This window comes from Lolium rigidum, chromosome 2 (assembly GCF_022539505.1).
Source record: "Lolium rigidum isolate FL_2022 chromosome 2, APGP_CSIRO_Lrig_0.1, whole genome shotgun sequence".
Taxonomy (NCBI): domain Eukaryota; kingdom Viridiplantae; phylum Streptophyta; class Magnoliopsida; order Poales; family Poaceae; genus Lolium; species Lolium rigidum.
The window spans coordinates 3,250,886-3,275,236 of record NC_061509.1 but is presented as its reverse complement, the minus strand read 5'-3'; the positions used below and the strand labels follow the sequence as shown (position 1 = coordinate 3,275,236).

Sequence of the window (24,351 nt, the reverse complement as noted above, 5' to 3'; positions counted from 1 at the left end):
TTCCCGGGCTGGCTCGCTGGAGGGTCCAGCGAGCACCCAAAGCCAGGATGCAACTCACATTACGTGCTACAATTGTGGGAATCGGGGCCATGTCCAGGCGGACCGCACCGCGGAAGCCTTCGCGTGAAGTGCAAGAAACACGGCCATCCAACGGCCATGTGTGCTTCCTTCTCCAAAGCCCCGGATCCCTATTGGGCGGGATTCGGTGGAAACCGGAAAGGCTTCGTCCGCTGCGAGGTGCCCGACGAGGAGATGTACCAGCCTGCTACCAACTCTGCGCCGATCATCCTTGAGAAAGAGGGCCTCAATGAAGAACAGCTCGAAGATGAGCTTAAGGACTTGGTGGACGACAACCGGGAATGGCAGGTGTGCAAACCGAGCGGCACCGACTACTCGGTCATTTTCCCTTCCAAAGAGAGCCTCGCGTATGGCGATTAGGGGCGGCGGCATCACGTTACCGATGAGCAAGACCAAGGCCATCGTCACTATCCCAACGGATGACCCGCTGGTGGTGGAGAAGCCTGGAAGAGGTGTGGGTTCACCTCATCGGTGTGCCGCCCCCGCTGCGACGCGCTGATCGCCTCCTCCTTAGCACCCGTGAAGTGGGAAGACCCATTGCGGTGGACGTGGACTCCCTCAATCACCCTAACGGCCCCATCAAGATGTCGTTTGGCTGCCAAGTTCCTGTTCAGCTGCAAGAGCATATCACGCTATTTGTCAACATGCAAGGTTTCAGGATTCGCATTGTGCCAGTCTCCAAGGACCCTGCGGAGGAAACTAACAACGGCCCCCTTCCCCTCCGGCCAAGAACGGAGAGGAGGACAAAGATGAAGATCAAGAAGAAACGAGATGAAGATAGATGGGACCAAAGACGGAAGAAGCACACCGACAAGGCCAAAAACACGCCGGCGTCCGCTCTCGCGGGGGAAAAGATGGCTTTGCGAGGAAATCTGTCCCGCTTGCGACCACGGGTGGGTCCCCTCACTCGCCCTCCATTTGTCGCGAGTCCCAGCCACACATGACCTCCCTCCCTGCGTCTGCCTTTAGCCAATACGGCTCGAACCTAACGGAGCACGGAGACATCTTCCCTACTGTGGCCAACATTATCAAACAAGTGATTGCCTCTCCTCCAGTGTCATCCCCGCGACACTCAGACTTGGAACAGCTGCAGCTCTCTACCTCTCTGTCCTCGCTCAACGAAGAAACTGATGACGGTCAGTCATACCTGACGCCAGGGAAGGCGCTGTCCTTGGACACTAAAGAAAAGGCCGAGATTGGTTGGTGCAGCCCGGCCTCAGGGGAATCCGCGGCTTCCGCACTCCGGGCCAGCGAGAGACGCAGCAAAAGCAACAATGACCGCCAATCCAGGAAGCTCATGCTCGGAAGCTGCCGGGTCGCAGCTCTTTGCCGATGATGCCGCCATCCCCGAAGAGGAATTGGCGAAGCCCTCGCTCCACCTGGCCCCTGCCATCAAGGACTCCGCCGCAACACCGCATATCCTCCCGGAAGATTGCCCCGTCCCGGCGCCGGGAGCGACGGTGGCACGCGCACCACGCACTAAGGCAAGCATCTCCGACGCTCTCGGGAAGAGCAAGCGCAGCGGCGGGAGTGGCGGACGAACCCGTGATGGCCGAGCCATCCGCCTCGCCAACGACAAGAATGCCCCCTGCCTCCTCCACTCCGGGTAATGTTGTTTCGCCCAAGTTTATCGCTTTTCAATCTGTTCCTATCGACAAGCTGCTTTCAGTGGCGCACGACAGCTGCGTCATTTTCCCCTCCTCGTCCCTGGGCCCTCCCGAGAAAATCATCTCCTTGATCCAAGCTAGAGAACTTGCGCAAGCTGATCTGGCAGCGGCAAGACACAAAGCGGAGATGGAGGCAGCCAAGACCCAGCCCGCGACTACGGTCGAGAAGGACCCCCTGGTGCCACAAGAAGGGCTTGTGGTACAGACAGGGAAGGACACCGCTGACCTTGGTATCAAGGAGAAAACAATCAAAAAAAGGAAGGTAACTAAGAAGCAGTACCCCGTGGGACCAAGACCGCTAACCCGCCAAGCACGGGCTCAAGGTTGGGTTTCCAAATGAGATGCCTCTTTTGGAATATCCGAGGGTTCGGTCGTAGGGGGCGACGAACCCTCTTGAAGGACTACCTCCGGGATCATAAGATAGACATAGTGATTCTCCAGGAAACCATTAAACAGGACTTCACTGACTTGGAGTTGCGCAGCTTAGAGGTTGGCGACAAATTTTTCCGGTGTCGGCTCCCGGCTAACGGGCACTCCGGGGGCATGCTCATGGGAGTCAGGGACAGCTCCTTTGAGGTTGGTGTGGTTGATATGGGCCTTTTCTACCTCAGCACCTCCATCCTACATCGGGCGACCAAGCGTATTTTGACGATCATTGGGATATACGGCCCCGCGGATCATGGGCGATCCAGGGCTTTCCTTGAGGAAATCTCAGCCAAGGTGGCTAGAACCAACTCCCCTCTCCTCATGGGTGGAGATTTTAACCTCATCGTGGCGGCCTGTGACAAGAACAACGATCATCTTAACCGGAGACCGATGGATCTTTTCAACGAGCATATCGCTGCCTCGGGCGCTTCGGGAAATCCCACGGTCGGGAGCTCGGTTTACTTGGACGAATCGCCAACTCAATCCTGTCCGCTCGGTCCTTGATCGGGTGTTCATCTCTCCGGCTTTGGAAGGCTTCTTCCCTCTATGTTCTCTCGACCGCGGAAACAAGCCCGGGCTCCGATCACACCCCGCTTATCTTTGACTCCGGAGAAGGGCTGCCGGAGCGAACTAATCGCTTCTTCTTCGAATCGGGCTGGTTCGAACGCCGGGAATTCCTTCCCATGCTGCACACCACCCGGCTCAACCTTTCGGCTAAAGTGGGAGGCCGGGATATCATTGACTGGTGGCAGTTTATGTCTGGTGGCCTGCGCCAACACCTCCGGGGCTGGGCTCGCAACCTCGGCTTGGCCAGCAAGCGGGAGAAAGAAAACCTGATGTCCCAGATTTTGCAACTTGATGTTCGGGCGGACTCCAGTGGTTTGGACGAGGATGAATGGGCACAAAGATATTATCTCGAAGACCGGCTACTCCAAATCGTCGGTGCGGAGGAGGAGTACCGGCGCCGGAGAGGAAGGGTCAAATGGGCGCTCCGGGGGACGCTAACACGGCATACTTCCATGCGGTGGCCAACGGGCGGAGACGAAAGTGCACGATCTCCACGCTTAATCTCGGCAACGAAATCACGAACGATACCAAGAAGATTCAGGCAGCTATCTATGACTTCTACCGGGACCTGCTCGGTTCGGCGGGTAGTCGTTCTTGTAGCCTCGTCTCCAAGGACTTGGCCGTTGCACGCCCAGGTTTCGAGGGAGGACAACAATCACCTCATGGTTACTTTCTCCGAATCGAGTTGGATTACATTGTCCGGGAGATGAAATCCGACACGGCCCCTGGCCCTGATGGCTTCCCGATCCTGTTCTTCAAGCGTTTTTGGCCCAATGTTAAGCTTGGGGTACTTCACATTCTCAACGACTTTATGCTGGGCCGCATAGACATCTCACGACTAAACTTCGCCATCCTCACCCTTATCCCGAAAGTCCCTGGGGCGGACCTTGTTTCACAGCTTCCGCCCAATCGCCCTCATCAACGTGATCTTCAAGATTGTCTCCAAGGCGTTTGCTTATCGTCCGGACCCTATCGCCCATAAAACCATAAGTCTGAATCAGACGGCTTTCATTAAAGGGAGAAACCTATCGGAAGGACCCCTTGCTCTCATCGAGATCGTGCATGAGCTGCGCTCTAAGAAACTCGGGAGGTATCCTCCTTAAACTCGACTTCGAGAAGGCTTACGACCGGGTGAATCGGGAGTTCCTGGCGGAAGTGCTTCGGTGTAAAGGTTTTGAAGAAGCCTATATCCATAGAGTGCTTCAATTAGTTTCCGGCGGCGGACCGCCATCTCCATCAACGGGGTGATCGGCCCTTATTTCAGAAACAAGAGAGGGGTGCGGCAAGGGGACCCGTTATCCCCTCTCTTGTTTAACTTCATTGGTGAGGCCCTGTCGGGTATCCTTTCCGCCGCAGGGGCAGCGGGCCACTTACAGGGTGTGGTTCCACACTTGATCCCTGGAGGAATCTCTCATCTCCAATACGCGGACGACACGCTCATCCTCATCCGAACTCGGAAGAAAACATAGCCAACCTCAAATTTCTGCTGATGTGCTTTGAAGACATGTCCGGCTTGAAGATCAACTACCATAAGAGTGAAGTCATCGTGATGGGACAACCCCTGGAGGAGCAACAGAGAATTGCTAACAAACTCAACTGTAAACGAGGATCCTTTCCCTTCATGTACCTTGGGCTCCCCATCTCGGATAGGAAGCTCCGCCTCGAACAATGGTTGTTCTTGGTCCGCAAACTTGCCGGTAGAATTGAACCATGGCTGAGTAAGCTCCTCACCTCCGGGGCAGATTGATCCTGTCCAATGCTTGCCTGGATAGTATTCCCATCTTTGCCATGGGCCTCGTTCCTTTTACAAGATGGAATTCATGCGAAATTCGACTCACACCGCTCCAAGTTCTTCTGGGAAGGAGCGGGCAATAAGCGTAAGTATCACATGGTCAATTGGCCTTCGGTTTGCCGGCCGAAATCCGTGGGAGGGTTAGGCCTTCTCAACTCCAAAAAGATGAATATTGCTCTGCTGTCCAAGTGGGTTTGGAAGCTTTACCAAGACGAGCCATCTATCTGGGCGTCGATTATTAAAGCCAAGTACCGCGACGCCGATAACCTGTTCGAGGGATCCGGACACGGGGGCTCGCAATTTTGGAAATCTCTTCACAAGATTAAGCACTTCTTCAAGCTTGGAGCGAAACACCTTATCGGTGACGGCCGACGCACCTTCTTTTGGACTGACCGGTGGTGCGGTGATCAGCCCATCAAAGAGTTGTTCCCCGATCTTTTCAACATCCGTGACAATCCGAATCTCTTGGTTGCTTGAGGCCCTTGAGTCCGGGGAACTCAATATCACTTTCCGACGCTCGCTCAACTCGGATGGGCGGCGCCGGTGGATCCAATTGGGGTCGCTCCCGGAGCCTTATACCCTCTCTAGTGATAAAGACAAAGTTTTGTGGCACCCGGAACCCTCGGGCAAGTTTTCGGTGCAATCGCTCTACGCCAAGCTCTCGCATGGGGCCTCTTGTTGCTTTTCACAAGGACGTTTGGTCCGCCAAAGTGCCCCTGAAGATCAAGATTTTCGCCTGGCAGCTCATCCTCGACAGATTGCCTTCCAGCCAACAAATTGCGACGCGACACGGTCCTGCCTCGGGTAACTGCGCGCTGTGCGGACAGACGGAAGATGCTGGGCATATCTTCTTTTCGTGCTCCATGGCAAAATTCGCTTGGTCCGCCACCCGTCAGATTCTTGATCATGAATCGGAACCCCGGGAACTTCCCACGGTTCCATGCCATCCTCTCCGGCCTTACGGGAAGGGCCCGTAGACTAGTGTGGTTTCTCTTCCTCGCCCAATCTTGGGCCCTGTGGAACATTCGAAATAAACTCACTATGGAGAAAAAAATAATTAACCACCCCGCTAATGTGATTTTCAAAACTGCTCTTTTTATACAGCTACGGAGCGGCAAGACAAAGCCAAGCGACCGGGAGGGCCTCCGGTGGGTGGAAAACAAGCTGAGGGAGCTCTACGCCGCCGTGAGACCAGGACTACCAAGTCGGTGAAGACGCAGTGATTTTGCCTTTCGGGGTGCTGCCTGTGATAGTGCCATACGCGTGATGTTGTTGCTGTTCCTCCATATGTTATCCTATCTTTGCTGTTATCTTTCGTTGGCTAAGCTGTATGCCGCAGCATTGTATAACTTCTTTGAACCTTGTGGGCTTTATTAATTTAAAGTCGGGCACGTTGTTGCCTAGTATCTAAAAAAAAGTTGGCGCGGCGAGACAAGATGGATGTCGATCTGCAACGAAATCGACTGGATTCAGCGTTATCTGCTCGTCGTACCACAGTGCTCAAGATGGACGCACGCGAGGCCACCTTCACGCGGTACATCGCCGTGCCGTCGAGCTGGAACAGCAGCCACCGCGGCGCGAAGAACTGCTCAGATCCTGCTGTAGAGCTGCGCCAACACACAAAGCGGCCGGCCTGAAGAGCAAGCGCGCGCTTGCCCGGATGCAGTGGCCACTAGCGACGACGACCCGACTGTATTTCTGCTATTCGAGTGTGTGACTGTTCTCCAATGGTGGAGAATGAAAAAATGATTGATCTTAGCCCGTTTTACTAACATAATTCTGCGACTCAAGCACAGAACAGGGTGGTACTATTTCTTCTTATCTAGGTTCACCTTCCTGTGGTTTCCATCGGGGAAGAGAAAACAGAGACGCCTTTCACACTTCTACTCCAACATGGACCGTGTGAGGCATATGTTTGGTAATGATACGATAACTCAAGCTATTATGTTCTAATGGGATTGTATTCTAATATTAGTTTGTTTTTAATTACTCAAATAACTAAGTTGGTTGCCTTTAGCAATGCAACAATCTAAAACTCTTGCAAGATGGCCACGAGATGAGGAAGAACCACTTCACACACACCCGCTAAAGTACAATGCAAAATAAAGATGAATACAACATCCTTAAACTATACTACTCCGTAGAATATTTTAAGATATACTACTTATTTGGCTTCTTGCTTTACATACCTTCAACATATAGTTAAAAATGCATTTCAAGCAAAGTGTTTTTCCTATATATTTGAAAATACTACGTGGCCATATTTTTGTACGCTTGAATTTGTATGTACATTTATTATACATGTATAAAGGAAAGAAATTTAATAAACCGTAGCAACGCACGGGCACTCTGCTAGTGTGTATTAGGGTTCCCCCGGACCATCGCACTCGAACCTGTTGGCTTCTGATGTCTAAAAGAAACTCTTAAGCTAAAGTTAGACTGATTAGGCCCAAGTAAAAAAGAACAATCCTAGATGAGATGTCAGCCCACGAACTACCCATGTGAAACGAACAAGCTCTACAAAAAAAAAAGCAATTTTGGTGGGCCATGGAAATTTTGTCGTGTGTTGAGAAGGTGTTAGTGTCCATGACAAAAACAGAATCGGCTAGTGCCATAGCACTAGCCACCATAGCACTAGCCACCGACGCTCTCCTCTCTTGAACAATGCCGCGGCGGCCAACGATCACGTACTCGATGCTCGGCCGGACGCCACAACCACTGCAGCTAGAGCCCATGGCCCCGCCGCAACCCAACACTGAATTCTAGCTACCAGACTCCGACTCCGACGACTCCCAGTACGACGAGTGGAACGAGGCGTTCATAGCAGATGTAGAAGCCAATGCGGCGGAGGATATGACGCCGTGGGGCGAGGAGCAGCAGGTTCACAGTGACTCGGAGCAGGCGGCGATCCTGGCCTCCTTCAACGTGCAGCGCTACCGAAGGCTGTAGGAGGAACAACTCGAGTATGTCAATTACGCCAACTTCAAGCACGCTGTTGAGATCTCGCGCCAGCGGGCGGCCACGAAGGAGGCGGGTCGTCTCCTCATGGCGATCGAGCGTCAGAAATTTCTTGAGCTCAACGCTTAGCGCCAAGCCGAGGCGGGCGCCCGCGAGTAAGCGAGGCTCGCCCAGAACGAGGAGTCTCGCCAATGGCTAGCGGCGCTAAGGGGACAACGCTAAAAGAATATCTCTCTAACTTTTTTGGTTTGTATGTTCGATGACAACATGTGTGGTACATTGATGTGCGTTGAAATGGTGCCGAGTTTACCCTTGTTCGAATCCATGTTGAAATGCTAGAAAAAGAGAGGAAAAAGTAGCCCCACGCAAATATCCGGCCCCTGAAAAACGGCTAAGGACTAATCGGCCGAGCTCCCAGTGTATCCTCTGGATATTTGGCCGGATACTTTCCTCTGCGCCGGATATTCGGGGGGGGGGGGGGGGAGCGGAATATCCGGCCCTTACTTAGGCCGAATTATCCGTCCTCAATTTTCTGCAACGGCTTGATTTTGTGGGGGGTATAAATACCCCCTTCTTCCCCAAGCTCAAGGTGCTCAATCTCTCCAAGTTCATCCACCATTGTTGAGCCACAAGAAACACAAGAATCACTTGATCTTCTCCTCCAACCATCCAAAGCTCTTGTTCTTTGGAGAATCGAAGGAGAAGACTCTGATACGTTGCAAATGTATCTATAATTTTTGATGTTCAATGCTTGTTTTACACCAATTTCTATATGTTTTGTTTACACTTCGTTGCGTTTTTATGCATTTTCCGGAACTAACCTATTGACAAGATGCCACAGTGCAAGTTCCCTGTTTTCTGTTGTTTTTTATTTCAGAAAAGTTGTACATGAAATATTATCGGAATTGGACGAAACAAAAGCCGAAGTTCCTATTTTACTGTAACAAAGACGGAGTCAAGAGGGCAGACGGAGGAAGGCCAGGAGGCGGCCACACCATACCTGGGCGCGGCCCAGCCCCTAGCCGCGCCTAGGGGTGGTGTGGGCCCCCCGGCGACCACCGACCTCTCCCTTCCGCCTATAAGATGCCTCCCGATGCGAAAACCCTAAATGAACTGGGCTCCGTCCACGAAAAGTTTTGTAGCTCTGCCGCCATCAAAGACAAGATTCAGGAGACAGAAGTCTCTGTTCCGGCACCCTGCCAGGACGGGGAATTGCCCTCGGAGCCATCTCCATCGACTCCACCACCATCTTGATCGCTGTTGCTGACTCCCATGATGAGGAGGGAGTAGTTCTCCCCCGAGGCTAAGGGCTTTACCGGTAGCTATGTGGTCTATCTATCTCTCCCATGATATGATCTTTATGTGATCATGAGCTTTGTAATCAATGTAGGGTTCGTTGCATGGAAAACAAAAAAAATCGCAAAGAAGAATAAATCCAAGATCCAATCTATGGAAAAGCCAAGATCTAATCTATGAGATCAGAGTAACGAGATAGAAGAGAGACTAACCCTCCAAGATCCAAAGCCTTAACGAGATAAGATCTCGTGGTTGATGTAGATGATCGTCCTTGTGCTGCAATCCGGCAGCACTTCCATACTCAGTCGCACGTACGGTGTCGATGAAGTCCTTCCTCTTCCCGTTCCAGCGGGCAGCGGAGGAGTAGATCCCCTCGGATTCCCAGAAGCACAATGGCGTGGCTGTGGTGGTGGAGGAGAATTCCTGTAGGGCTTCGCCTAAGTGAGAGCAAGAGAAACTGGGAGGAAGGAGAGGTGGCAGATTAGGGTTGCGTGCGGAGCAGCTATGGCCGACCAACCCATCCCTCTATATATAATTGGGGGTAGGGTTAGGGTTCCCAAAACCCATCTAGGGTCGGTGCCTGGTGGGCCCAGACCATGCATGGGCGCGGTCTGGGGTGGGCCCGCGCCCAGGGGTCGTCTGGCACACTCCCGGCCTTTCACCGTCTCCCCTTCTGACTCCGTCTGCGTGACCAAAAAATAGGAACTTCTGTTTTTCTTTTGTCCAATTCCGAGAATTTTTCCAGACTAAAATACAAAACAGCTGAATTCTTCCAGAACAATTCCGAAACATAACTTGCATCCGGACCATTCCGGACCTCCTCGTGATGTCCTGGATCCCATCCGAGACTCCGAACAATATTCGGTCTCCATCTCATATTCCAGATCTACCTAACAACATCGAACCTTAAGCGTGTCACCCTATGGTTCATGAACTATGCAGACATGATCGAGACCCCTCTCCGATCAATAACCAATAGAGGGACCTGGAGATCCATAATGGCTCCCACATATTCAATGATGACTTCATGATCGAATGAACCATTAACATACGATACCGATTCCGTTTGTTACGCGATACTTTACTTATCCGAGGTTCGATCATCGATATCTTTATACTTAGTTCAACCTCGTTACCGATAAATACTCTTTACTCATACCGTGGTATGTCATCTCTTGTGACCTAGTCACATGCTTGCAAGCTAATTGAATGACATTCCACCGAGAGGGCCCAGAGTATATCTATCCGTCATCAGAATGGACAAATCTCACTCTTGATCCATGCGCTTCAACTCATACTTTCAGAACACTTAATCCCATCTTTATAACCACCCATTTACGAAGTGACGTTTGATGTAATCAAAGCATCCATTCGGTGTAAGTGATTTACACAATCTCATGGTCTAAGGATTAGGTTACTATGTATTGAAAGCTTGTAGCAAAACGAACTTAATGACTTGATCTTATGCTATGTTTTCCAATGATCATGATCAGGAAACTATGATCATCTATTCATCAACAAGTTAGTTAAACGAGAGGCTTACTAGGGACTCTGGTTGTTTACACAACACACATGTATCAATGTTTCCACTTAATACAATTATAGCATGTGATGTAAACATTTATCATGAACACTAAGATATAACAATAACTACTTTATTATTGCCTCTCGCGCATATCTCCAACAGTCTCCGAGAGAGACAGAACCCAGCTCCTGCTCACGTACAACCAAACGCGGTCTCGTCCTGTCCCACGCGGTCCCTTTCTACCAGCCCCACGTGACACAGCCTCACACGATGCGGCCCCACACGTCAGCACGAAACGGTCAACTAAACGGTAATCCTGTCGTCTGAGCTGCTTTTGCGGGTTTCAAACAAGGGCTTAGGGAAAACTGAGGAAAAACTAAGGAGCTGGGGAAAACTGAGTACAACTAAGGACCTGAGGGCACGAAAATAGAAATCTCTTTTTATTATGGGAATACACTCGATTAGTTTGTATGTCTATCTAAATAAGGAAAATACTTTTTTTACTTACACGCATGGTGTGGGTATTTCTCTTTTGCTTCGAGACTCGGATAAAATGAGGAGAGAAAAAGGAATATTTTCATCTACCAAGACGAGCATGGATCTAAAGAAATCTACCAAATGATTAGATAGAGATTTTTGTGTGTAAGCAATTGTTGAATGAGTTTATTCAGTTTCGTGGTTACTATCTTGCCAGTTGTAGTATAGCAGTATAGCAGAGACTAATATCAATGTTTTGATCTCATTAAGTTACATACATTATATCTTCTGCGACAAATAAAGTTATGTGATACAAGTTCAGAAGTATAATTTAAACCAGGAAACATTGTGGCAAATGGGGACACAAAATCGTGTGATGTGCAATATGCTCAAAATCCACAAAAATAGAGCAACATGATCAGCTGTCTCGATTTTCGTTTTCCACTTGGACATGGATATGAGTTGTTATATTGGCATTGGCAAAGAAGTAATCTATCTTGTATTCTATATAATATAGAGATGTTTCCTTATGTAGAGAGAAAGAGGACAATAATAATATAACATGTAGTCTTGCATGATCTTATGGATGTTTCAAATATGTCTTTTGTTCGCATATCTTGCAAATTAGAGGAACACTCATGTGCATTGTCTTTACATGTATGATGATACAAGAAACTAGGACCCGTAGCAACGCACGGACATTCAACTAGTTATGTATTAGTTTGTGTAAAATCATGTTCGTTTGGAATTATGTTTAAATGGAGAAGAGAGAAAAAAGTAGAAAAAAATATGTCGTCCCGCTGGAGCCACCCTCAGACGTAAACAGGCGCACGAACAAAAACGATCAGTCCACGAGGCGACGGAAACGAATACTCGGGAACAATTTATGCGTCCGAAATGGGTCACCCGTGTTCCAGATGCCCTAATCGGCAGACAGCTCATGGATCGATCGACCGCCGACGAATGTATCATACAGCACGCCCATGCCAGTGCGCCCTGTGCTTTTGGCGAGATCGGCACGTGATGGCACTCCTGGGACAGCTCGAGTTGCACATGCGATGTGACAAGTTAGCTAAACAAGCCAACCGATCTTCCTTTTGCGAAAGAACAGCCAACAGATCTGTGACAGATCATCTGTCCATCTGTTTCTCTTAAGATATACGTATATTATGGTCAATCCAGATTCAGTTTGCGGTGCAGAGTATAATCATCATCTAAATATCTGCTACGTACTCAACGGCAGTGTATATGTACAGTGTGTGTACAGTGACAGGGTGTAGCCCCAATTATAGGGTGGTTAGAGTGGAGGTTACGTTAGTGAAGAAGCTAGTGGAGGAAGCAGAGCTTAATATTGGTGTATACGTGCGGTCCGACTCCAACCTACTGATTGTTGAATGTTGATAGGTATGCTACTAATTGCTGTTCCTTTTTGTTCCTCTCACATTTTCAATTCCTCCTCCATTTTGTATATCTCCAGTGGCAGCCTTTAATTTGGCAAAACCGAAAAAGACGAAGAAAAACTCAATAAAAAAGGCAAACACCAAACATCTCAAGGAAACTTGATACATTTGCACTGCAAAATTCGGCCACAACCCAAACAAGCCAATCTTCTTCCACTACTTCCGCGTGGCAAAGTAGGAGAGCATTGCCCAAATTATCAGGAAGCTTGTGATTCAGCCATGATACTTCATTAGTTCAGGCCGACTGCAACTACCGATCGAGATGCGGTTGTTGGGGTGAAGCCCTCGAAAGCGAAGTACCATCTGACCATACCTGTCTCTTCGTTGGCCAAATGTCAGCTGTAGTAGATGTGATGAGGGGGCGCCGTTGCCAGCTAGACTGATAATGTAGTTGAAAAGATATCCCAAACTGCGACAGCTCCAATTTTGTATAGAATTCCCCTCGCGTTAAAGATATAAACCCATGGTTATGATGATAGTTTATTCGCGTGGAAAATCTAGGAGGGGTCGATTAGCCCGTTGTTGGGACGTAGGAATCAGATAACACTGTGATTGAGATATCTTGAGGATTACTGCAGACAAATAAACTGAGTTGGTGAGAATACCGGTGAAAGCTTCAGTGGCACTATAAAACACGGTTATTCAAATGATGAACCCACATATCAAATGGTTGAGAATCGTTGTTCGGTTTGGTGGCTAAAGATGAAGGTGTTGAGTTGGCCTATCTACATTCGAGTTGAAGCGCTCCAACCAAACCATGTGCTATCCGCATGAAAAAAGCTGGCGAGGTCTCATCTATCTAACAACGTGTAGCTATATGAGAAATTTTTCCCACCTTACTCATCGTTTTTATATCGAAAAATGGCTAGATTGTTTTTGCTTGGCCCATGACAGCCGGGGCAACATGAATCAGTGAATCAATATGTATGAATGTCAAAAGAGGAGCCCGAGGGAATGAATGGCGCAGAAGGCGGCGATGGTGATCAAGCGGGTACCGTCGCTCCTCACTCACCAATCCCACCATTCCCACCCGCTTAGAGAGTGTCTATGATTCGACTGCACATTGGTTGGAGCAACATCACAATGTCAAACTTGCTAAGGTGGTCAATGCGACAAATGTGGGCAAACGTAGGTCATCGTTCCTCCTCCCGGCCCGGGAGATATTCTTTGATTACACCTTAGTTGATTGCCCATATAGTCGACAAAAACCGACCCAAATCTTGTTTTGGTCGCCTTATTATTGCCCCTCTATAGATGTGGCCTAAGCTCCACCCTGGAGATTAAGGGAGGAGAAAATACTACGATGAAGAAGAAAGAGACGAGCAAGAGGGCCATCGTTGCATTTTAAATCTCCTGCGTGAGATTCAGACTCCTCGTGTCGAAACATCGACAACACCATCATCTCATATGAAAAAAATTAGATTTAGGATAACAAGGATGTCAGATTATGCATGAAAATGACAACTATGTGATGGTCTCCAACTTACCATGATTTACCGTTTAGCAGCAAATATCATCATTGTACAAGGAGGAGGTGGTGGGATGAGCCTCGGAGTATCTCCACCTGTTATATGGCCAACAAGAGTGCTAGCTGGTAGCAGGCTAGTGGGAGCACCGACTGGCTATGGGGTGCTGTGCCACACGGCGGTAGCTACAATAGGTCATGCACGTCTCTTTGTGCACAAAAACAAGTATGTGGGGGAGATAAGAAGAAAGAGAGATGATAATCTTTTGGAGGGAGCTCTCACTGCGGGTGGGCCAATCACGCATGTGCCGAGCTTGAGCTTATAACCGGGGCTCCCAATCACCCTGTGTGTACCGAGCGTGGATTGGATGTGCCGACTATTGTATTTGGGGTCCAAAATGTGCTAATGCTTTTTGGGGACGCTAGTGGAAGCTTTTTATTGTGCGCAGTCAACGTTCGTCGGTGGTGCTCTCACTACCTCCCCCTTATCCATTTCGCTCCTTCTCCCCTTCCATCATTTCCTCTTTGCTATCTCCCTTGACCCCCTTTGCTATCTTTGTGCCATCACATCGAGTGACGCCTGGTGGTGAGCGGAAGCGAAACCTAAACTTAGGGTTAGGGGTGCGGGTTGCATCCCCGTCAACTTTGGGGGTGTGGGTCGTCAGCGCGGGAGAAAAAAACTGAGCTGCAGGGGTCTTAGAGGGAGGGTCTAAGTGGCGGAAGACCAACAAAGGTGGTGATTTCAGGAGGACATGTAGTGAAGCAGCATAGGAAGCAATGTGGCCGCATGTGGTCGAGGTAGGCAGTTTAACAAGCGTTGGTTCACATGGGTGGTGGAGGCAGGGATACGAGGAGGTGAATGGAGCCCATCTCGCGGTCAACATTTAGCAGTAAAATCACTATTTTTTAGATATATCTAAACGAATTATTTGAACAAGGTAAATTTTGCTACAAGACATTATTATTTTTGGGCGTTTGTTCAAACACATCGCCATATTATGTCTTTGCCATGTTACATTACAGTTCCCATGACACATTTGCCAGAACAACGGAAACTTTTTCATTTTGACTAGGATGAGAGCATCTCCACCGGCAACCCCCAAATAGTCGCCAGCAGAGGCGCCGGCACCTCCGTATGGGGGACACTGGCACTGCATCCTCTATTTAGGGGAGCTGTTCCTCTATTTAGGGGAGCTGTTCCCAAATCATATATAAAAGCATAGAAAATCGAATAAAGAGAAGAAACATTTCATTCCATAAATTAATACATAATTGAGAACATAGTTTACACGAAGATATTATTTGGAACATGGTTTTCCACAAACTAATACATAGTTTGAACCATGGTTGATACAAATATAAAATATTGCAAAATAACTAAACCTAACTAGGCCGTCATCGCTGGTTTCGTGTGTTTGCTGCCAAGAAAGAACACTCGCAGAGACACCCAGTAACCCAAACTGGAAAATTCAGCTGGTGAGGGTGCCCCTGTTGGTTCTTACGAGGAAGAACATCCAAAAACATGCGTGCCTATTTTTGCTGCGAAGAAAGAACACTCAGTCGTCGCCCTCCTCGGCGCTGTCGCCGTGCTAGTGGCGGCGGCCGCGCGTCTCGTTGAACACCTTGACGCTCATGTCCCTATCGCTAAAGTAGGAGAACACGAGCACGAAGCCGGCTTCGAGGCGGTGGTAGCGCGCGAACTTCTCCTAACCGATGTGGAGATACATCTTGCCGCGCGCGTCGCAGATCACGTCCACGATCCACCGGCATTAACCGTAGGCAGCCTTCCGCAGATGCAGCGAGCCCGGGCGCCCGTCGCCGACGACGAAGTCGGCAAAGGTGTCCGGCAGCCTCTGGATGGCGTGTGGGTTGCCCTTGAGGACGACGACGAACTCGAATAGCACGGCCCCCTCCTTGTCCTGCATGTCCGACGATGAAGATGACACCGTCGCAGGTGACGGCGAGCGTGCAGCTCTGCCACGACCACGACCACGCCCGCGAGCTCGGCCTGCGCCTCTACTAGCTATAGCGTCGACTCTTGAGATGACGGCGGCTAGGTTGGGGAGAGAGGCGCTAGGGTTTGTGTGTGAGAGGGACGATGAGAGGCGATCCTTTTTATAGGCCGGAGGGAGGCGGGGGAGCGGTGGCGCTCATTAACACCGGTACACAGAGCTAGGCGCGACAAGACGGTTGGCTGCGTGTCTGCGGAAACTGCACCGCGCTGCGCCCCAAGCGAGGTAGGCGACAGTTAGGTTAAAATTGATTGTGCCGCTGACGCGTTGGCCCCGCCACTCCGCGCTAGCGTCGACTTTTGGGATGTGTGGCTGATATGCGGCTTTCACGCCCAAAATTTTCCGCCTCGCGAGGCGCCGGTGCACCCTATTCGCGCCCTTGGCCAAGGGGCCATCACGGGGTTGCCGACGCTTTTATTGGGCTCAAAAAATCACTGGCGCCGTTTGGAATGCGCAGGTGTGAGCCCATTTTCACTCCCAGTCCCCAAAACAGTATCAGAACCGCTATCGGGGGCGCCGGTGGAGATGCTCTTAACATGCTATGACTGGTTTTCAAAACGAAGGACAAAATTTTCCATTTTATGCCAGGTGGTGTGTTCTGGGCAAATATGAACAAAATTATAGTGGTACCCAACGAGAACACAATTGCTTTGACCAACGCCACAAAAGAATGATGTCGCAAATTTTCCATTCGAACAATAGTTTCTTTGTACAACTACGAAATTCTACCATTCGGCGGTACACCAGTGCGGTAAAACCGGACTCTCTCACCGCTCCAAAACATCACTACGTATACTGAAAACGAATTTCAAATTTCGAACCCGGTAACCCTACCCTCACGTTCCCCACACCCACCCAAGCCTTCCAAATAAAACTCCCCACGCACCCACGCTCCCCACATCCCACAAATCCGCGCCTCCATTTCCCCTTCCCCCGCCCCTCTCCTCCAAAACCTCGCCGGAAACCCTACCCCCTCCGCCTCCACCGCCGCCGCCCCCAACGCCGCCATGAGGGAGATCCTCCACATCCAGGGCGGCCAGTGCGGCAACCAGATCGGGGCCAAGTTCTGGGAGGTGATCTGCGACGAGCACGGCATCGACCAGACCGGCAAGTACGCCGGCGACTCCGACCTCCAGCTCGAGCGCATCAACGTCTACTACAACGAGGCCAGCGGCGGCCGCTTCGTGCCCCGCGCCGTCCTCATGGACCTCGAGCCCGGCACCATGGACTCGCTCCGCTCCGGCCCCTACGGCCAGATCTTCCGCCCCGACAACTTCGTCTTCGGACAGTCTGGCGCAGGCAACAACTGGGCCAAGGGACACTACACCGAGGGCGCCGAGCTCATCGACTCCGTCCTCGACGTCGTACGCAAGGAGGCAGAGAACTGCGACTGCCTGCAAGGTATATCCCTCGCCTGGATCTAGTTTGTTTTGCCGGAAATGGTCCTCAGATCTCGTTAGTTTTTTTGGGCGTGTAGATCTAGTTCCCCATCCGTGGTAGAACGATCCGCTGGAATACTGCGATTTTAGGGTTCTCGTCTCCTAGATCTGGCCCTTCCTTTTCCGTCGGTAGGTGGTTCGCGTGCTTCTGGACTTGTAGATCTGGCTTGCGGTAGCTGTCGGAACATGAATCATTCTTCATTCTACTTGTGCTGTTGTTGTTGGGGGTATTATTTGGGATGGTGTTATGCGGTTCTAACTGCTGAGATCCGTCGAATTGATGCGGTTGCTGTCTACTACGTTGCAGATTTCTTCACTCACTTTGTTCGTTCTACTTGTGCTGCTGTTGTTGGGGGGTGACATTTTGGATTGTGTATTATAGATGCACGCATGCGTTCCTTTGGCTGCAAAAAATGATGGATATCTGTTCACTCATCACTGCTCTTTGTAAAGTAGAGTAAAATCTGGTTGAAGATTAAAGCATCACTAGAGGAGTAGCATGCCTGATGTTGATTCCTCAAGCACCCAGTGCTTACGATTCTGCTCAATGCATCCATTGTACTGCAATTTGTTATATGCGTGTGTAAATTGCTTAGCGTTTGAAAATACAACACAACTGGAGTTATTGGGCATCATTTTTATTCAGGTGTCAACTGAATATGAGATCCAAATTAACTTATGCTTCTAATTTACCACAGGGTTCCAAGTCTGCCACTCTCTGGGAGGAGGAACTGGCTCTGGTATGGGTACCCTGCTCATCTCAAAGATCAGGGAGGAGTACCCAGACAGGATGATGTTGACCTTCTCAGTCTTCCCATCGCCAAAGGTGTCTGACACTGTGGTGGAACCTTACAATGCTACACTCTCAGTCCACCAACTTGTTGAGAATGCTGACGAGTGCATGGTGCTTGACAATGAGGCTCTCTATGACATCTGCTTCCGCACCCTAAAGCTTGCTACACCCACATGTAAGTTCGAACATACTATGGTTGCTTTGTTCCTCTACTGTTTTCCCAGTAATTATTTGTACAATATAGTGCTTTACAGTGAATCATATATAAGATTTCATGAGACCAATCTACATTCATCTGTATTATCATATGGTTATTGTTTATGTCGTCTATCTAGGTACGTGGATATGTCTGGCATATGCACTCCACTACTTGATACTTGTGATACAAAGTCATTTAACCTTTTTACCTGTGACACCACAACCTGTATAATCTTAGTAACCTGAAAGACTGCAATGAATTTGTGTATTCTTCTTGCTATTATAACCCGTGACTTCTCATTTGTTTCTGTCATTTGTACATGCATTCTGCTCACTTCGTTTTTTCCTGTCTGTTTTGCAGTTGGTGATTTGAACCATCTTATTTCTGCAACAATGAGTGGTGTCACTTGCTGCCTGCGCTTCCCTGGGCAGCTGAACTCTGACCTCCGTAAACTTGCAGTCAACTTGATCCCGTTCCCTCGCCTCCACTTCTTCATGGTTGGCTTTGCACCACTGACCTCAAGGGGGTCTCAGCAGTACCGTGCCCTCACTGTTCCTGAGTTGACCCAGCAGATGTGGGATTCCAAGAACATGATGTGCGCTGCTGACCCTAGGCATGGGCGCTACCTCACAGCCTCTGCTATGTTCCGTGGGAAGATGAGCACCAAGGAGGTCGATGAGCAGATGCTCAATGTACAGAACAAGAACTCGTCCTACTTCGTTGAGTGGATTCCCAACAACGTGAAGTCAAGTGTGTGTGACATCCCTCCCACTGGCCTTTCAATGTCCTCCACCTTTGTTGGCAACTCGACCTCAATCCAAGAGATGTTCCGCCGTGTGAGTGAGCAGTTCACAGCTATGTTCAGGAGGAAGGCTTTCTTGCACTGGTACACTGGGGAGGGCATGGATGAGATGGAGTTCACTGAGGCTGAGAGCAACATGAATGATCTGGTAGCAGAGTACCAGCAGTACCAGGATGCGACCGCTGATGACGAGGAAGAGTACGAGGAGGAGGAGGAAGAGGACGCTGCCTAAGCCATCTGACCTTGTTCAGCCATCTTGCTGTCTGGTAGATGTCCCTTGTGTTTACAATTCTGTCTATTTGGTGCTGCTTGTGGTGCGGGTAGATCTTTAGGTGGTTCGTAACACTTATAGATGCTTTTGGTGCTTTGTTGAACCGATTTTTTTTGAACTGCCATTGTGTATGTTTATGGTGCTGCTTTGATGCTGCGAATTGTGATATTAGCGTAATCGTGGACTTAATACTAGTAAAATTCTGGCATTGGTTTTTGGTAGCTGCTGATATGCAATGAAATCTGTATTCCATGATTTCTGCATTTCCTTTACATCGTTTGATTGGTTTGCCGATTGTTTTCCTGTATCCTTAATTCCTACTGCTTTTGCTGTCGTGTGTGCTTAAATTTGGTGACATCTGTAGAGCATATGCACCTAAGAATCTTGCCTCGTTATGTATTACACCAGTGTTAGTTAATTCTTTTATAGATTGAACTAAGGATGTGCAGCAGTTGTAAACTACCATGGATCTGAATTTTAAGCCAGTGTTGGTTTTTTTTGGTGCAACTTTTTGGTTTTTGGGCATCAAAATAGCATCGTTTGGAGCATTTTCAGATGCACTAAAATACGGCTCAGACAGCCCAACAGTTTTCCCAATGCCCTACTAGTTCATTGACTACTAGTTCATAAACATAAAAGAAACATATTTAGAAACATTTTGACGCTTGTTTATTGAAACTGGTGAAACATATTCGTCCGCTACTGGATAAAATGAACGATTTGACAACTCTAGATGGAAGAACTAGATGAATGACTGGTCTTCATAGACACAAACCAACAATTCCACAAACTTGATGAACCATGAACTAGATGAACAACATAAACTACTCCTGTCCACCCATCACGAGGTCCAACCTCCTCTCGTCCTGAATTTTGTTCCTCCTCGTCTCTGCCATCTTTCTCTGGGCCTTTTGTGCACGCCAGAAATGCAACTCCACCAGCACATCTTCTGGATGATTAATCCTCCACTGTGCCATGGTCTTCTTGTCCGCCTCGGCTATGGCAAACTGCTTCTGCGCCCGACGGTGTCGCGGCTAGACCTACCATCTTGGCTTCAGCCCAAAAGACTCGATGTCGATGAAGTTCATGGTGCGGCGGGGTAGCCGAACCTCCATGCCGCAGTGTAGCCTCGTGCTTGGTGGCGAACGTGCCAAGCCACACACAAAAGTTAGGCCGTGCAAACAAGCCTCAGAAGCCTATGGAGCTTAGTGTAATACCCTAGATCTCTCACACACAGGATTCTCACGATTATCGTCTAGGATTCGAGCAAGGATCTGATACACCTCCGCGTCACGCAGAGTTTGGGAATCCTGACGAGCCGAAGCTCCGGAGAGGAAGGAGAGAGAGAGACTCGACGAGTCAGGATTGGTTTAGCAATACATTGGATGCCTTTGACCGGATGCAGCCGTGGCTAATAAACGATCCTGGTCGATGGCAACGCTGGTAGGTGGGCCAGCTTCCCTCGCAGATGCGTTGGTGACCTTGATCGCCTGTGGCAGAGTCCGTGCCGTAACAATACCCCCTCCTGAAGACACAGCTTGTCCCCAAGACAGCTTGTCCCCAAGCTGCAGCTGAAGGGAAAACGTCGATGATAGCGAATAAGTTTTCCCAGGTGTCGCAATTGGAAGGCATACCTGACCAATGCACTTTGAGTTGAGGCACCATTTTGGCTCCGCGGCGGATGAATCTCTCATCGGTCACTCTGTGAGGTTGCACCAAGAGGAAATCCACCAAAGAGACTGGCAACTCTGTGCTGACTGTATCAGTGGCTTTGATCGCTTTTTTCAGTTGAGATACATGAATTACCGGGTGGATCTTGGCTGTGTCTGGCAGCTTCAGTTTGTATGACACTTGCCCCACTCGTTTCAACACATAATAAGGACCAAAGTACTTGAATCCAAGCTTCTGGGAGGAACGGTTCGCCACGGAAGTTTGCACATAAGGTTGGAGTCTGAGGTATACCTGATCACCCACCTGGAACACGCGCTCGGTGCGATTCTTGTCCGCCTGATGCTTCATACGTTGTTGAGCGCGAGCCAAGTGTTGTCTGGTTAGTTCAGTCATAGTTTACATCTCTCGCAGCCAAGTATCCAGTTCGCCCACACCTGTGTTTGTAGTGTTGCTGATGCCAAAATGGCGGGGAGAGTGGCCGTATAGCACCTCAAACGGAGAACGCCCTAACACTGAGTGTGGAGTGGTGTTGTACCAATACTCATCCTGTGTCATCCAGCTAGCCCACTTCTTCGGAGTTGCATGTACCAAACAACGTAGGTAGGTTTCGAGACAATGGTTTAGGCGTTCTGTCTGACCATCGGTCTGAGGGTGATAGGAGGAGCTCATATTGAGGGTGGTGTCTGCCAGGCGAAACAACTGTTGCCAGAAATGACTGACGAAGATTTTATCTCTGTCGGTGATGATTACCTTGGGCAGTCCATGCAGCCGGTATACCGTGTCGAAGAATGCTTGTGCGACAGTAGTTGCCGTGAATGGATGTTTCAGATGGATAAAATGTCCAAACTTGGTCAGCTTGTCCACAACTACCAGGATAGTGTCAAACTTGTTTGAGACTGGCAGCCCTTCAATGAAATCCATTCCCACTGTGTGCCATTGGTAGTGGCTGTAGCTTCCCTGGATAGCGGACATGCTCGCTTTTTGCTTGTTGACACACTATGCAAGATTGTACAAATTTGGTAACTGACTCTTTCATTCCAGGCCACGAGAATAGCTTTTTGATCTTCTGGTATGTAGGAAGAATGCCCGAATGACCACCCAAAGCGCTGTGGTGAAAAGCGAGCAAGACTGCCTGGTGGGCTTGGTGTTGTGTGCCCAGCCAGACACGCCCTTTGTGGTGAATGACACCTTTGTGCAAGGAATATCCTTGGTCATTTGTTTGGGTGATGGACAGTTCAGCGAGCAATTCCTGCGCTTTGGGGTTGTTTTGGTATCCCTCAATTACTGATTCAACCCATCGAGGCTGCACTGCAGATATGGCCATAGCTTCAGTGTTGTGTGGGCGTCGAGACAACGCATCAGCTGCCCTATTTGTGACCCCTTTCTTGTACACCACCCTGTACTGTAGCCCCATGAGCTTGAAAAAGGCTTTTTGTTGGATGGGAGTACTGAATTTGTGCTCCCCCAAGTGTATCAGGCTGCGTTGGTCTATGTGTATAGTGAACTGTCTTGCAAGTAGCTCCTCCATTTGTCGATGGCTAAGAGGATAGCAAGACACTCCTTATCATAGACTGATAATGCTTGGTTTCTCGGGCCTAATGCCTTGCTCAGGAATGCTAGAGGATGACCCTGTTGCATTAGTACATCACCTACACCAGTGGCACAAGCATATGCTTCCAGCACGAAGTCTTTTGTGAAATCTGGTAAATCCGACACATGAGACTGGACCAAGGCTGTTTTGAGGGAAAGGAAGGCATCATGAACCACTGGTGACCAGACGAACGCTTTGTTCTTCTTCAGGAGATCTGTCAAGGGCCGAGAAATTATCCCAAATGGCGTATGAACTTTCTGTAGTATCCCGCGAGACCAAGGAAGCCCCTTAATTGAGTTGGATTAGTAGATTGAGGCCAATGTTGTACTGCTTCTATCTTGGTAGGGTCAGTAGAGACACCATCAGCACTGATGATGTGGCCGAGATACTCAAGGGATTGTTGCGCGAATGAGCATTTGCTGCGCTTCACATAGAGCTTGTTCTGTTCCAACAGCTGGAGGACGGTGTCGTGGTGTTTCTTGTGTTCTTGAATAGTGGAACTGTATACCAGAATATCATCCACAAATACCAGCACGTATTTACGTATGATGTGGGCAAACACTGTGTTCATCGTTGCTTGGAATGTGGCTGGTGCACACGAGAGACCAAACAACATCACTAAGAATTCGTAGTGGCCGTTGTGGGTTCGAAATGATGTTTTGCTCTCATCATGAGGTACCATGCGTATCTGATGGAAGCCAGAACGCAGATCAAGTTTGGTGAAGAACTTTGCTCCAGCTAATTCATCCAAGAGTTCTTCGACCACTGGCATTGGATACCTGTCCTTCACTGTGACAACATTCAGTTGGCGGTAGTCGATACAAAATCGCCATGTACCGTCTTTCTTTTTCACAAGTAAGACTGGCGAGGCAAACGGGCTCTTGCTCTCTTTGATGATGCCCTGCACCAACATTTCCTTTATCTGTTTTTCTATTTCATCCTTCTGCTGCGGTGAATACTGGTATGGTCGCACATTCACAGGTTGCACGCCTTGCATAAGATTGATCTTGTGATCATACGGCCGGTGCGGCGGCAACCCGGCGGCAACCCTTTTGGTGTACCGAAACAAGACTCATGTTCCCTTAGTACTTGAGCAATTTCCCTTGGAAGGTCTTGATTGGTGGAGTCGATAGTAGCAGATGACAGTTGCACAATGTGTAGAATTGCCATATCCTTCTCTAGTTGCTGCAATTCTTCTGGGAAAATGAAGGCACAAGAAGAAGTCTTATCCTGTACTCCCTTTATAGTGATTCTCTTGCCATTTTGCTTCATCCGGAAGACTTTCTTCTTCCAGTCCATCCACATTGGGCCCAGAGTGTCCAACCAGTCCATGCCAACAATGATATTATATGAAGGCAGATCGAACACACGAAATGAGGTTTTGAAAGTGGCTCCTTGACATTCCTAGGGCACATCAACCACTGCCGTGCGAACTTGCTCTCTTGCTCCATTTGCTACTTTATGCATCGTAACCGGATCGATGTCGACGGTAGGCAGCCTCAACTACTCCACTGCCGCTTGAAGGAGATATGCCCTAGAGGCAATAATAAAGTGGTTATTATTTATATCTTTATGTTTATGATAAATGTTTATATATCATGCTATAATTGTATTAACCGAAACATTAGTACATGTGTGATATGTAGACAACAAGAAGTCCCTAGTATGCCTCTTAAACTAGCTTGTTGATTAATGGATGATTAGTTTCATAATCATGAACATTGGATGTTATTAATAACAAGGTTATATCATTATATGAATGATGTAATGGACACACCCAATTAAGCGTAGCATAAGATCTCGTCATTAAGTTATTTGCTATAAGCTTTCGATACATAGTTACCTAGTCCTTATGACCATGA

At 49.0% G+C, this 24,351-nt stretch overlaps 1 protein-coding gene across 1 annotated transcript; it reads left to right on the top strand.

The window, feature by feature from the left end:
* Positions 1-16,648: 16,648 nt before the first annotated feature.
* Positions 16,649-19,448, top strand: LOC124691191 (tubulin beta-3 chain). The gene is made up of 3 exons (XM_047224454.1): positions 16,649-17,124; positions 17,861-18,130; positions 18,515-19,448. Exons 1-3 carry the CDS (start codon positions 16,731-16,733, stop codon positions 19,186-19,188), a joined length of 1,338 nt encoding a protein of 445 aa, XP_047080410.1. The 5' UTR covers positions 16,649-16,730; the 3' UTR covers positions 19,189-19,448.
* The last annotated feature ends 4,903 nt before the right edge of the window (positions 19,449-24,351 follow it).

Bases quoted from the DNA above. Each gene is read 5' to 3' on its own strand.
- LOC124691191 (XM_047224454.1), top strand. From the start codon at position 16,731: ATGAGGGAGATCCTCCACATCCAGGGCGGCCAGTGCGGCAACCAGATC. The intron at 17,125-17,860 runs GTATATCCCTCG...AATTTACCACAG, and splicing joins GAACTGCGACTGCCTGCAAG to GGTTCCAAGTCTGCCACTCT. The intron at 18,131-18,514 runs GTAAGTTCGAAC...TCTGTTTTGCAG, and splicing joins AAAGCTTGCTACACCCACAT to TTGGTGATTTGAACCATCTT.